This window comes from Mercenaria mercenaria, chromosome 18 (genome assembly GCF_021730395.1).
Source record: "Mercenaria mercenaria strain notata chromosome 18, MADL_Memer_1, whole genome shotgun sequence".
In the NCBI taxonomy this organism is placed as follows: Eukaryota; Metazoa; Mollusca; class Bivalvia; order Venerida; family Veneridae; genus Mercenaria; species Mercenaria mercenaria.
Window position 1 is genome coordinate 15,057,953 of NC_069378.1, and position 14,806 is coordinate 15,072,758.

Below are 14,806 nucleotides of genomic sequence, written 5' to 3' on the forward strand. Positions count from 1 at the left end.
TGAATGAAAATAAATAGAAAACGCTGACATGGTTCCCGTCAGCGATACAAGATTGGTAACGTCACTTATATAATATAAGTATCGAACTGTTACCAGAAGTGATGTTTGTTCGTTTATTTTTAGTTACCACCGGAATCCAGTGTTTGCATTTCCTCCAAAAGTGTGTAATTGGTTATAGTGCAGAGTACAAAAAAAAACCCCTTAGGTTCAAGAATGTTCCCTTTAGCGTGCGAGGTGTAAAACACGTACACTTATTCCAAATTTATGAATTTCAAACGGAAGTGAGGAAACTTGAACTTTTACCTCTGGACAACTGCGTCTGCTTTTACTTGATTGAAATGAAAGATACAGCAACAAGCATTTATTACACACAGACTTTATTATAATTTTTCTCCCTTTCTGTTAAAAACACGTGAGTCTTACTTGAATTTAACTGATCATATATCAGAGTCGTGACCAAAATTCATATTTAAAAAAAAAAGAACGACTATAATAGCGTCTATTTAAACATAAATTAACATGTTTGCAAGCATAAAAGTACCGTGTGTTATCTTTGAAAAATATCTATTGCACGTATAGTTCTATACTGTATTAGTACTACTATTATAAAGCCCGCCCACTTACCTCAATAAGGAGAGCGCAGATCTACGGATCACGGGGTCGTGAGTTCGATCCTCGGGCTCCGTGACAATTTGGTAAAATACACTGTGTCTGAAATCATTCGTCCTCGACCTCTGATTCATGCGGATGCATTTGCAGTTACTTACGGAGAACAGGTTTAGGTTAACTGCCCGCCGTTACATAACTGAAATACGGTCACACCCCCCCCCCCCCCCCCCCCCACCCCGCAAAAAAATATATAAATAAATAAAATAAAACGGAAGCTTGTTTTTACAAATTACTGTTATATGTGATATTTAAGTGTGAATGAAGCTCTACAAACACTACTGGTTTATACATTTAGTCTGGTTAAATTAAAATAGTGATGGTTTACAACATTTAAGGTTAATGTCCCAAATTCATCTATTTCAATGCAAGACGCATATTGTACATATTTAACATATTCAAAGTTATTGAAACATGCACATTATGTATGTCAGAATACCATACGGTTAAAAATGAAACAGTTCATAAAAATAAAGAGAACTAAAGAGTTTTGAATATCAGTTAATTGTATGTTGTTTTAGTGTGATTTAAACAAGGCTATTTTTACATTACGTCGTATTACGCTTTGCATTTCCTTTTCGACATAATTAGCATAATAATTTAATTTTACATCCCTAATAAATGAAAATTCATTCTAACTTGTGAACAAAAACTGACATAAACATAATGAGATATTCCTTCAGTATTTGCTAACATGCTATTTTGTTATTGTTATTTGCTTTTCCTTTTATGATATTTTTTTCTAATAAGAATAGGCAAGTTCGTTCCGCTTGTGCTCTCAGCAAGAAAGCACATAATATTATACTACTGTTCAAACGTACATCAACACATTCCCTTGATTATTAATTTCCTCTATAATGAAAATTCTAACAATATACAGGCAATACACTAACTGCTTTTGATATATATATATATTTCTTTAATCTATGACAACATGATTTCCCAAGAAAATTGGAGTTTCTAAAGAAGTTTCATCAGTAAATTTGATATAGCCATAGTACATTGTATTTGAAAGACATTCCAGAGCATGCAACTACTTCAAACCCACTCATGAATGTAACAGCATATATCATTTTATTTCCAGAATGTTCGCTGAAATCGCAGTATATGATGTAGAAGTTCTAGCGCTGCAAATAAACTGGAAATCGCTCATTCAAACTGAAGATAAATAATTAATTGTAAATGCATAGTGTGATGGATGTGTTATAGTTAGCTGCGCCTAATTTTGTGACGCAATTAATGTGCAAGACAAACAAGTACATATTTGATAGTGGATCCGATTCTTTGAACAAAACAGGACATTTCATCTGTGATATTGGAGATAGGCAGATGGGCGTTACTTCGGCAATTTTCATTGGATGCTATATCAACAGAACAAAAAAAATTGTTTGGATTAAGTCAGTATTTGGCGGCGATGTCGCAATATTCGAACAAGTTTGAATCCTAGACTTAAGTTACTCTGTTTGTGAAAATACACGTGGGAAATAGTAAAACTATCTTTGAGTTTTGATATTTATGTGTTTTCAGTTCATGGTGTGAAATATTTATAACTAACTGTAACTAAAGATTTTAGTAACAAAGTAGAAGATGAATGCTTCAACTTCTGTGTCGGTTAAACAGTCGCCCTCTCACAAAGCCAAAAAGAGAAAGGGACAGCAGACGACAGATTTGGAGGTAAGTAAGACAGTGTTTGTTGTAACAGACATAGCTCTTCTTTCAAATTATGTGATTTTTTCTTCTCTGTACTAATTTACCACATAATCACATAAAAGAAAAAGTGGTAGCTTCAATTAAGAAAACATTTGCATATCAATACGTTAATTATTTTGCATGTAAAGACACCAGAGCATTTTTTCTGTTAGTAACGTTAACAAATATAAATTGTGAAGTTGTGATCAGGTTTGCGGTTTCTGTTAAATAACATTTTTATCAAATTTAGCAATAAAATATATAGACAAATAATTGGTATCTCCATGGGGACTAATTACACTTCATTCATTGCTGATTTATTCCTATATTGTTATGGATGGAATTTATGCTCAGTCCGTCAACTGAGACTTTGTTTTAGATTATTGAAGCTTTTAATAGAACCCTGAGGTACCTTTATGATATTTTTAAAATGGAAAATCTATGTTTTCACAAATGGTGAAGCGCATTTATCTAAAAAGAATTACAACTTAACAAGGCTATAACCTCAGATTCAGAAGCGTCATTTTTTTAATTTATATTTATAATTATAGTAATTTAGAAACAAAACTATAATTAATATATAATGTCCACCGCCTGGATTTGGATGTTCTGTGAGCGGCAACATACGGTATTTCACAACTTATTCGTTTTGCAAGACCTTGCTCAAAGTTAGACGATTTTAAATCACAGAAGTTATTGTAACAGGTTAACCGATATCTACTTTAACCGATATCTACTTTAACCTTTTATTTTTTAATATATCAGTCCAGTTGAATTCATTTCCTGTTTTGACTTTTACAGGTAGCCAAATACCATGATGCATATAATCTTTCATGAAATTGTTAATGTTTATTAATCCAGTTTATTTACATATTTGATACGAAAGTAAATACGAAAACAATTCTTCAGTGTGAGACTTTTGCTGTATGTTTTATCATTACTCGAATGCTTAATATGTACAACGCTGAGTTCATGTCATATTGCTTTTTTCAGCTTGATACATGACGTGGAGAGAGAAATAGTTTATAATACACATCGCAAGCAAACAATACCTACCTGCAAGTTTAGTATTAGGTTGTTTGCAAAACAGTTAATTAATTTTTACCCTGCTAAATTTCTAAAATGGACTGGTCCATCATTCAGGTTGGGCAGTACCACTTATGATTCAAATGGGTGTTCACTGAAATTTACTGACTGAATAGCGAACAGTGCAGATCATGATCATGATCACTCGTTGCCTTCAAGACATAATTATATAGAAAATGTAGACATTTTCCAACAATGACAATAAGTGCCAAAGTGCTTGAGTATAGTGCAAGACATTCTCAATGCATTCATTTGCCATTCATAAATCATAAGTTTATACGACACGTATTTTGTCAGTTTATGTCGTTGTGCCATCGACATTAGATTGTCTTGAAATATCAGGAATGAGGCAGGTGCTTTCCAGAATTTTCACGAAATTCATACAGACATTAATCAAATACAGACAGAATGCTCAAGAGATGTATAGCTTGTATTTCCGGCAGACGTTTGAGACAAATATACATTCATTAGTTAGGTCTGAAGCCTGTATTTTTTGGCAAATGTTATGACGCGAATGGTCTTATATGTGTCTATAGAAGGATAATAATTTGTTAACGTCTAGTAATTATTTACAGAGCTTGTCGATTGTAATGATATAGTTTCCCCCTGTACCTTTAATTTTCTTGAAAGAACAACATTGTAATTGTTCACGTCTTTTCAGTTTTAGCAGATGCGCAATCAAGTATTATTTGAACTCGACGGGCGAGGCGTATGTTCTCCATGACGATTTGATAAAAAAACATTATGTCTGGAATCACCGTGACGATTTGATAAAAGACATTATGTCTGGAATCATTTTCCCTTCACATGTGATTCTTGTGGGAAAGTTGGAAGTTACTTGCTGGTTTGTACTAGTACAGAATCCAGGCACATAACTGAAATTCTGGTGAAAAGAAATGCGTAAAATCCGAAACAAACAAAACCAACTAATGATGATTTACTTAGAGCTTCACATAAAACTCCAGTTCCGCATTGAAACAAAAATAAGCTTACTCAGATAAATGTGTTGTGAGACTGTGCTGTTAACTACCGAAGCATAAAAACGAGACAAATTTATCACCTAAAATAAGAAGGTTCTGGAAAGACCAGACCTTGGAAAAGTTTTAACACCCGGTTTATCATCATTTGTGGTTGAATCCATAGCGTATAGATAACTTGTTAACATATATAATGTTTCGAAACTAATAATGTTACCTTAGATTTTCAGCCTAGGGTATCTTAGATGTTATTCGCAGTTGAGTCCAGAACTTCGAATCAGGTATTTATCAATTTGGGAATCTTTCCTCCACATTGGTCCTAAATTTCAAGTTGATTAAAAATATTTTGAAACCCTTCTCTTTCTATTCATTTTTAATTATTAAAAAATCTGTTGAGCCAAAATTTATGCAAGACTGCTCACCGCTCTTGCAATATTCCCAAACTTTTGACACATACAAGAATAAAACCTAATTTAGGTGTTTTTTTTTTTCATATGTTTTATTAATTTTTGAACCAATCATAAGGCAGACGGACACATATCGTATGCGCTGACATATGAAATTACTTTTAACAGTTCGTCTGAAAAACTAATTAACAAACGATAAAAATAATTGACAATTTCAGGATTGATTCAGCTTGATTGATTTAGTTTGCTTCTGTCAATATTCAATTTTCCCATGTAAGCAAATTTGATGATTAGACATTTTGCAATAAATATACCGATGCGTCGGTGTGCATGAACATTTGTTATTTTTAACTAGAACGTTACAGGACATGACATGTGTTATATCTTTTTGAGTATAGTTGTGCGTATTTCTTGTTTCGTAACTTCGGGAATATGATACGGTAGAGAACAGCAGCATTAATGATTTCACTTTTCAAACATTCGATTGTGTAGTTGGATGAAAATTTATACTATTCTAAGGGATTATAGATTCGTCAAGCTTCATTATTAAATATCACATGCATCTGAGTCTGTCAGCAAAAAATGTTGCCCCGAGAAATATAATGCACCGTCTCGGGTGATATTATTTTTCAATATTAACTAAAGGTACTCAAATGTGCATTTTCTTTTTAGAGAGCTTAAAGTTCACGTGAGATTGTTTTAATCACGTGAATAATCATTATATTTATTTCATTGTATGGAAAAATACCGACCTAAATAGGACGAACTGTTGGAGGACAGCAACGCTTGACTTTTCCGAAGCGTTATTCAAAACTTTATCAGAAAATGCTCTCAGTCGAAAAAGGTACATAATATATTACAGTGTGACAAAACACAAAGGGTTCTGGGACATGTGCACTAAGTGTGCTAAGCATTAGTTTATTCCAGCATATCACTTAACATGCGACAACTTTACAAAGCATTGCTGTGCCGTCAAAACAGACATAACGTTGTGAACAAACAAAACAAATCAGAGTTATATGAAATTACTTGCTATGTTGACAAAATGAGCACAATGTTTTAAAGCAGCGAAAAGAGTTATTTAAACTGTGTATTGCGTTGCATGGCAGATGAAAACTGTAAACAAGTGTGTGAAGTTCCAATTTGTTGCAAACGGGCATTATATCGTGAAAAGGCAAAATAGTGTACAAAACATGAAAAGGCTCGACTTGGGCACAACCAAATTGAAAATATTCTGAGAAACAAAACTGGTAACGACAAAGGCAACACGATTTGAAATTGATTAAATATATCGAAGATATAATTTAACAAAAACATTTCTTACTAGAGAAAATAATTGTCGTACCAAAAATATTTAATTTAAGATATAATTTATTTTGCACAAATACGGGACATGGCATAATTCAATTCTGCTTTGTTATTTTCTAGTCTTTTCTGAATTGATTTTCACAGATGAAAGTAAATCCGATGTTTCAACGACAGCGTTTCGCTTGGTTTCTTCGGATTGGTTCTGTCAGTTTTCAATTAACCATGTCTGCAAGCGATATTATTTAATTTCCTGATGCTTGATATACAATACAAGCACGTAACTGCACTAACTGGAAGTTCAGGGTAATCACATTAGTTTGTCCCGGAGTGGTACTTTTAGAACAGAGAGTACAGTGTTTATAGAAGAGTACTGTCTGATAGACTCATACCCATACTCAATAAGACCAATGTTTGGAGAAGTATTACCTATAATGTTTAAGGTTTCGAAGTAAGCCTTGAGAAACAAAAATCAAACAACACCAAATAATAGAAAGAAAGAGTTGTTTGACATGAAAATTGAACAGCATGTAAAACATGTATATTACTCTACGAAACAAGTGTCAGTATACTGATATAAACATCGAATTCCGGAAAAGGACTGCCTAAAGGAGCTCCACTTCCGGACAGTTAAACGCCTTTAAAAACGCACCATTTTCAAAGAACAGTTACAGATGTTCGTTTTGATGCATTTGCGATAGCGTGCGAGTGGTGAAATTTCGCATAACAAGGTGGAACAGTTTTCAGCATTTGTTTATCTTTATTTCTTTACAAATGGTATTCATTTTCAAACGGAGACAACTTTTTCCGATTATTTGAAGTACAAATGGCATTCATTTTCAAAGGGAGACAACTTTTTCCAATTATTTTAAGTAATCGTCGAGAAAAAATTGTCTCCCTTTCAAAATGAATGCCATTTGTAAAGAAATAAAGATAAACAGCTTTGTTTGGAAAGGGAAGAATTATGGTGATACTTTGGGCATTATTTCATCGCAGGCGGGCAAATATGTAGAAGCCCCGGCCTCCGGTAAGCCAGCTGGATATAGACCTGTACTCTCCAAGCGAGGTTTTAAACCCACAGCGGTAACAGTCAACAGTCGAAGTGGGCCACGGAGGCCCCCAAAATAAAACACAATATTTTGATTTACAAAACTAATGATACAATATAGACTTGCCTATTACCAATCTGAGTCTATATACCAGGATTTACCTTTACAATCTAAGAACTGTAGAATATGACAAACTGCAGAGCACTACCTACTAACAATTCAGGATAACTAGTCAGTCAATTACATCATTATGCCCACATTTATTATAATTTCTTTTTGTTTTTGAAATTCGAACTGAAATATCGTTCCGTCAGTTAATAAAATGGAAATATTTTCTAGATAAGTAATTTGTTCACTCAGATAAAAAAAAGCATACGTCTTTATAGCAGTCTGTTCTACTAACAGTTTATCCTAAATGGTTAGTATTTCTATCTATTTTGCTTTGTTATCATTCTCTAGTGATAAATTGGTGTTTGGTAGTGTTATCATTATTAGTTATGCAGTGTGTATTATATAAATACACACCATGTCGTGGTATATAGTGGTGTAGTGTGCTTATAGTTTCCAAAAGATCGGAATAACAACATTATTTTATTCGGATAATAAATAGTTGAATGCAGGCATTTGCAGAATTTTTGCTTTAAACTTGGTACCATTTTATGTGCGATGAGTTCACGTTAAGATCTGTAAGTAACAAGTTTACAGATATTCTAATGCATTTAACATGCAAATTATTTTGTTACATAGCAAAACAATTTTTATAAGAATAATATAGATTACTGCAAATTGCAAGGCAAGTGTTATGACATCTTTTTTATATTAATGAATTACAAATTTGAAATGAAAATAGTTAATCGTATCTGTCCTTATATAGTTTTTAACGTATCATAAACTTATAAAAATATTTAATCTGTAGTCTTGATACAGTTTTGGAATATAGCTAGCAAAATTTACAATTTCCAGAACGAAACTGACGTTGCACAATAGAACTTTCCAATCCAAATTGTTTTAACAGATATGAAATCTGTGGATAACTGTTACACAAAAAAAGCAATTCCGGTAATATGGTTATATAAATGTGGTGTTTAGATATAATACTAAGCAGACGGGCAGACTTATAGTGAAATGGTTTGTATGAATAAAAGATAAAAAGTGCCAAATAAGAAATAACTCATCAAAGGTGTATTTTGACAATGAATGCATCATCAACATGTGCTGGTCAAAGCTGTCACAGACAGCGAAGGAAGACAATTAATCCGAAGGCGCCCATCGTGGATCTAACGGTAAGCATGTACTATTGAAAAATATCTAGTCATAATTAAGCCTAATGTTACCGTGTTGGATAACCTTACTTACATTAAATAACGTCTACATCTCTAGCCTCGTAAGAAAAAACACTTCCCAAGAAAGTCAAATATTTGTTTCTAAATATGCAAGTATCTGATAAAATTATTCCATGAATTACCCATTAGCCTCCATACGCCATTCACATATCAGTCACTCCGGCGGTGTTGTTCTAAACAAATATGTATGGTATGTTTTAAAAATGGAAATTCATGTTTTGATTCATTTCAGACCACAAATTATTTCGACAGTGTGTTTGTTGTACGATAGGATATTATATAAATGAACAAAAATAACACGGTACTACAACGGTATTGTATTGCCATGCCTCTGTCATGCATCCAATATACGCACTTTACTGTGAAACAACATCACAGCCTGAATTCCAATTGTACCTTTCTCCTGTGTGACTGCTATTTTACAAAACATTTTTTCTGTACCAGAAGTTAGTATAATCGTTGTATGTAGAGTTCAGTAACCCGTTCCTAGAGCGGTGTAATAGTGTCATACAATTGGATTAAACATATTACAGTACCATAACCCGCATAAATTTCTTTGATCAAAGTTTCAAGCTGACAATTCAAATTTCTAATTATTGACACCATTAAAACATGTTCTATAATAAGTACCAGTGACTTTGCAAATAAATATTCCCTCGTTTATACTTCTAAGAGCAATTATCACGTTTTCTCATCCAGTTGAAAGTTTAGCATCACATAGGGGCAGATTTCAATACATTATAATTAGAATTTAGTAGTGACACTTGTTTAGCATACACACTGTATTTGTGCGCTAAGTTAAAATTAAAGACGACGAAAAGTAGTAACATTGTACGATGAGGAACTGGCAAATAACTCCATACAGGCTTATCGATCAATTTCTTTCTACAGTTGTCTCTCTTATACTTGCATACGTGTATGAGTTGCTTGGAATTATGAATATACACGATTCGTGGCTCTCTACAGCATGACTTACATATTGTTTCCAAAGACGTATTGGAGTTTTTGATATATTTACTCAAGGTGGTTGGCTGTTTTGTCGTAATTTTAAATCAAAGACTCGAAATAATCCTATGAGACTAGACACTAGTTATGTAATCATATGTGATCTATCCGTTTTAAGAAGTACGTCAAATGCAGGGAATAGAAGAAAAACCTTTGTCGTAAATGTGACTTTGATCATATATTTATCTTGAAAAAAAAAACAACGTTTCCACGACTTGCGTTATTTCTGTCAAATATTTGGAATATACAGAAGAAAAAAAATGTTGCTTTATTTCAATAGAAATCATTTCGTATTATTAGTATATTACTGGTATACATAACATTCTTAATTAAGTGGAACAACAGTGTTAATGCTAAGCAATTTTACAGCAACGCTTATAAAGACAAAAACGGCAGTTTTTCATACTGGACAGTTTCTCAGGTCATTTATAATCATTAACTGATAGAATGCTTTCCGTTTTGAACTTTAAAAGACTGGCCGTTCAAATAATAACAGGAATGTAATATATTTTTAAAAGGTACGAACAAGGCTGTGTTGATAAAACCATTTAAATTTTAATATAGACGATATTTGTTTGTTTTAGTGTAAGAAAAAAAGATATTTCCCCGACTGAACACCATACACAATATTGAGTAAAATTTGTAAATTATGGATTTTACAGGTGAAATAAATATCGGTTTTACATGTAAAAGAAACATTTATTTTATTTCATGATTGTTCAATGCTTTTATACCAAATCATACCCGCGCAACGTTCCGTGCATTTCGTTATACGGTCATAATATCGTGACGTTGTGATACCAATGTTAAAAAGAATTGTCAGATAGTTCTATAAAGTTTCCAGATTTCTTTTACATTATATTACGGTGAAGCTTATATTTTTATGTTCGTGCAGGTATTATATACATGTGTGTCTTTACTGAAATATATTTTGTAGAAAATTTCCGGTTGTTTATGTTTCATATTCTTCCGCATTCAAGTGTAGTTCCGTACCACTGAAAATGAAAATAAAGAAGGTATGAAACAGTGAAAATATTAATTTTATTTCACTGATATATTCCAGTATTTCACTGAAAAGCATAAAATAAAATATGTTAATTTATGGTAAAGATAAACGAATTTCCAACTATTTTACAACAGTCATTCACTACGTGACTAATGCTTTGGGAGTTTTTGTTATTATATGTTTTACATAGCATAATTCTAGCTAATTTTATTCAAATACTATCAATATCCCACAGAACTCTTTTGAATTTTCTTTTATATTTACAACTACTAATAAATCACAATATTAATGTCTTCCTGTAAAAAATACAGATGTATTTTCCAGCCGTTGTTTTAAAGATGTTCGTTTAATACGTAGAAAATTTTGTTTAAGTATCTCAGTACCCTTTCGATTAATGCATGAGCAAGCAATTACATTTATCTATTTAATTTAATGTTATATTAGCACGAAAGATTTCCCACGAGTTAAGAAAAAAAATTGTTCTTACGGTACAGAAATATGTGACTAACTTTCAAAAATTGAAAACTTAATAATTTCAAATTGGTACAAATGGCGTTTCGCACATCAAATATCATGTATGTAGTATTGTATTTCTTCTTTGAAAGCTCTCATTGAATGGTTTGTCTAGGAAAGGCCTAAACGTCAGTCACTGGTCAGTTATAGCATTACTTTACCATTTCCCAAAGGCATTGTTTCTCTATTATATGGTAAGAGCGATACATCACTGTTACCCCATTTATGAAAATCACCTCTTTCAGAACGCTGGTATAATTACGCTTCGGTTCGAATGTCGAGAATACAAATTGCAGGAGTTAATCAATTTGTAAAGAAAGCTAATATTTTGTCAACCAAATCATTCGTTAGCTCTATACATGCAAAATAATCCACCGCTTGTGTCAATCACTGGTTAAACTTAAGGCGCAAATCAATGACTTATCCGTTATCGCAGTCATGCAGCTTGCCCATGGCGGAAAGCTTAACCATATATAAAAGGTATCATGTAAAAGCGGATGGTTTAGTACTACAGATTTCGAGACATAAGATGGTATTGGTTATAAATTTGGATTGTACACAATGGATTTTGACCTCTTGAACAACACGGTATGCTGTCCCGATCATTTTGAATTTATGCCCTACCTCTTGCCTTACAATTTGGTGCTCTAGGAATCAACTTGAAAAGGAAGAGGAAAAGGTCTCCGCCTTAATTTTTCTGTTTCTATGAACTTTTAGGAAATTATAAATTGATTAATTGGTTAATATTACGACATAGCCCGTGCAAACAGATTTAGCAAGCAATATAATGCACAAGCTGTTCAAAATGAGGTACGTTTTATTTTTCACTGCCATAGGTATGAAAACTTCCGCTTTGTTCTTCTAATTGAGATAGATTTTTCAAATATTTCAGAAAATGGTAAAGTTAAATCACTGTTATCAACAAGGAGAATATTTTAAATGTTTGGAAGTGTATAACACATGCCTTAAAACATAGAACAACCTATTTCAGATGTAAAGAAATGTTATGTTTTCACTTTTATGTATCATCATACATCAGACATTATATACTACAATGTAATATATGTCTTTCAATTAAATTTTTAGGTTTGATACTCAGGTTTTAATCTGAAGAACTTTTTTTAATATGTCTTAATGATGCTTTTATTTCCAGTTTGTTTGTTTGTTTGTATGCTATAGGATAATATGTTTATGTCGGATACAAGTTTCAAGCTTATGTTGTAACTTTTTTATATAACCGACGTTAAATAAATATTATCTTATCTTATCACATCATATGTACTTGCTGTTTACTGCCAGTCGTATAGTGTTTGGCTCATTTATAACAAACTGTATTTTGAAATTGAGTGGCTATTAAATTTTATTAGGTATGGTAATGATCCGATCTCATCTTTATCTAAATTTGTACTGTTTCTGTTAATTTTACGTTTTAAGTTTACATATAGTTAAGTATATGTGCACACAGTACTTGTAATTGATATTGTATGCACAGAAACAATTCCTGGTCATTTTAATATCGGCTGGTGATATTCTCGCTTTTCTTATCTTTGAAACTAAGTTGTACTTGTTTGTATCTTGTCATGTTAATGCTCTTTGTGCATATATTTGTATATAGTTTACTTATTTGTATTGATTGTTGTTTGAATAATTTTGCCATGATGCTCTCCTATCCGGTGAGGTAATAAAGAATCTATCTATGTTCCATAGTCAAGACTCTTTTCAATAAGTGTATACTTGTGTAATGGTTCTTGAAGGACTGTTTTGTCCAGCGAATGAAGACGCTCTCCAACTGTTCAGACACTCCCTGATTTACGTGCGCAAAGTATACAACGTGGTGATGCTTAAAATTGGATTGAAGACTTGTTTATTTTCCAATATTTAGCTTTTTCTATGTTTAACAGTATTGTAAAACGTTCACATGTGAATGACCAACTCATAGTTACAACCACCCCGATCACTTCTATAAACGCTCGGTTTGAAATTCAAATCACGTTTACTTTTGATTTTAGAATTATAATTCGAAACAATTTACTTTCCTTAATACGAGTATTGCGCAAATCCTTCCACACATTACTGGAAAATGTTTTTGTGAATTACTTTTCTTAAGTGAATTTTGAAAGTGAAAGTCAAGTAATTAGGCTGGTGTCGTATAACATTCAGTGGGTAATCAATTAAATGCACGCATTTTCGCAATAATATTCATGCTTTTATAGTAATTGTATTTTAAGTAAAATAAAGTAAAATAGGAGGAAATTTCAAATTAAAATATAACTATTGTTTTCGATATATAATAGATGTTTTTGTCTTTTTCCCCCGATTTTTAACTGATCTGCAGATATTATACCTGGAACAGTAAAAGTTCAATAAAGGTTACATGAAAATGAAATAAAGCTATTACACAACCATTAAGAGAGTTTAAAAATAAAACAACACGAAATACACGAAAGACAACAAAACGCAATCGAATCAAGTTATTAATATATTAACTATGTAGTAGACAGGTATTTATTTATATAATATAATCCAGTAATCATACGACAGGAAATTACTCAGACTAGTTAACCTTTGCTTTATAATCTGTACATCAATGTTAGTTATGAAAGCAATGTTTATTTATTGTTTCTGTTCTATTTCTTGTGATTACAATAATTAGTCTGTTTTATCACTATATAAACTAAGGTGTTATGCCTTTGTAAAATCCGTTTCCTGAGAGCTAATTGCCATCTAGGTTAGAAGAAAATCGTTATTGTTAGCAACGTAATTGCTGTTGTATGTTCGTTCCATTGATTAACACAAAGCTTTCGATTGCGAAAACCGTTCGTGAATTACACCCAGTGGTTGTTATCTTTAGCCTCATTTTCACCGTAATGTTGAATTACCAAAGTGCCTCGTTTGATAGCAGTTAGGTCGAATCTATCAACTTTTTTTCTACTACAACAATTAATTTGATACAAGAAAGGCCCGAATGATTATTTCTATATTATATCAACAGCCATCATGAAATTATATTTCACTAGTGCCTGTTTTATGTTTTTTCAAAGGGTTTCGTCAGTATTCATTTTGATATGCATACTAGCTGGCTGACTTTGTGTCGGCATGCCTTACCGTCATCTAAAAATTTATTTAAATACGTCTCGTGTCAGAGAAAAAAAAATGATCACAAATTGAAATCACAATTCTTGTTAGAGAAAACGTTTATTTAAAAGAAGCAGAAATTACCAGTATAATAATACCACAAGTACTTATTACACAAGTATAAACAAATACTACAAAATGAAACAAACCAAGAATGAACGAAAATGTTTATTATAAACCTTGCCTTTGTTATGACAAAACTGTCCTAAATTCTGCCTTTATTTTTCACTCATTTTGAAGCGCGGAGCCAATTGGGAATTGTTTCTGTAGAATGTAAGCGAATTATAACTAACAAGGCTGCTAGTGCTGAAGATGATGATTGATGAAGTCACAGAATTTCTTACATGTAAATGAATGAAGGAAAAAAATGTTTCCTTAAGGTCCCATTCAATAAATTAATTTAATTTGATTTTAAAATTGTCTGAAGAACGTTAGAATTAACAAAATTATCATCTCTTCACGACAAATTAAACCACCATTAAATACAGTTCTTTAATTCATTTTTCTTCATTTGAGAGCCAACGCTAAGGAAACATGTGTAAATAATGAAAGAGAACTCGCTCATTAGTAGGAGGGAAAAAGCTTTAGAGATTAAACAGCACCTTGCTGATTGAGAGGTAATTAG

The 14,806-nt window shown here is 32.2% G+C and overlaps 1 protein-coding gene across 1 annotated transcript in view; it reads left to right on the plus strand.

Moving 5' to 3' along the window:
* The first annotated feature begins 1,773 nt into the window (after positions 1-1,773).
* The window catches only part of LOC123537972 (dipeptidyl peptidase 4-like), a 242,045-nt gene continuing 229,012 nt past the window's right edge, over positions 1,774-14,806 (plus strand). The window contains exon 1 of the mRNA XM_053529935.1: positions 1,774-2,340. Coding sequence (XP_053385910.1) covers positions 2,254-2,340 — 87 coding nt within the window. The 5' untranslated portion in view covers positions 1,774-2,253. The remainder of the gene's footprint in view (positions 2,341-14,806) is intronic.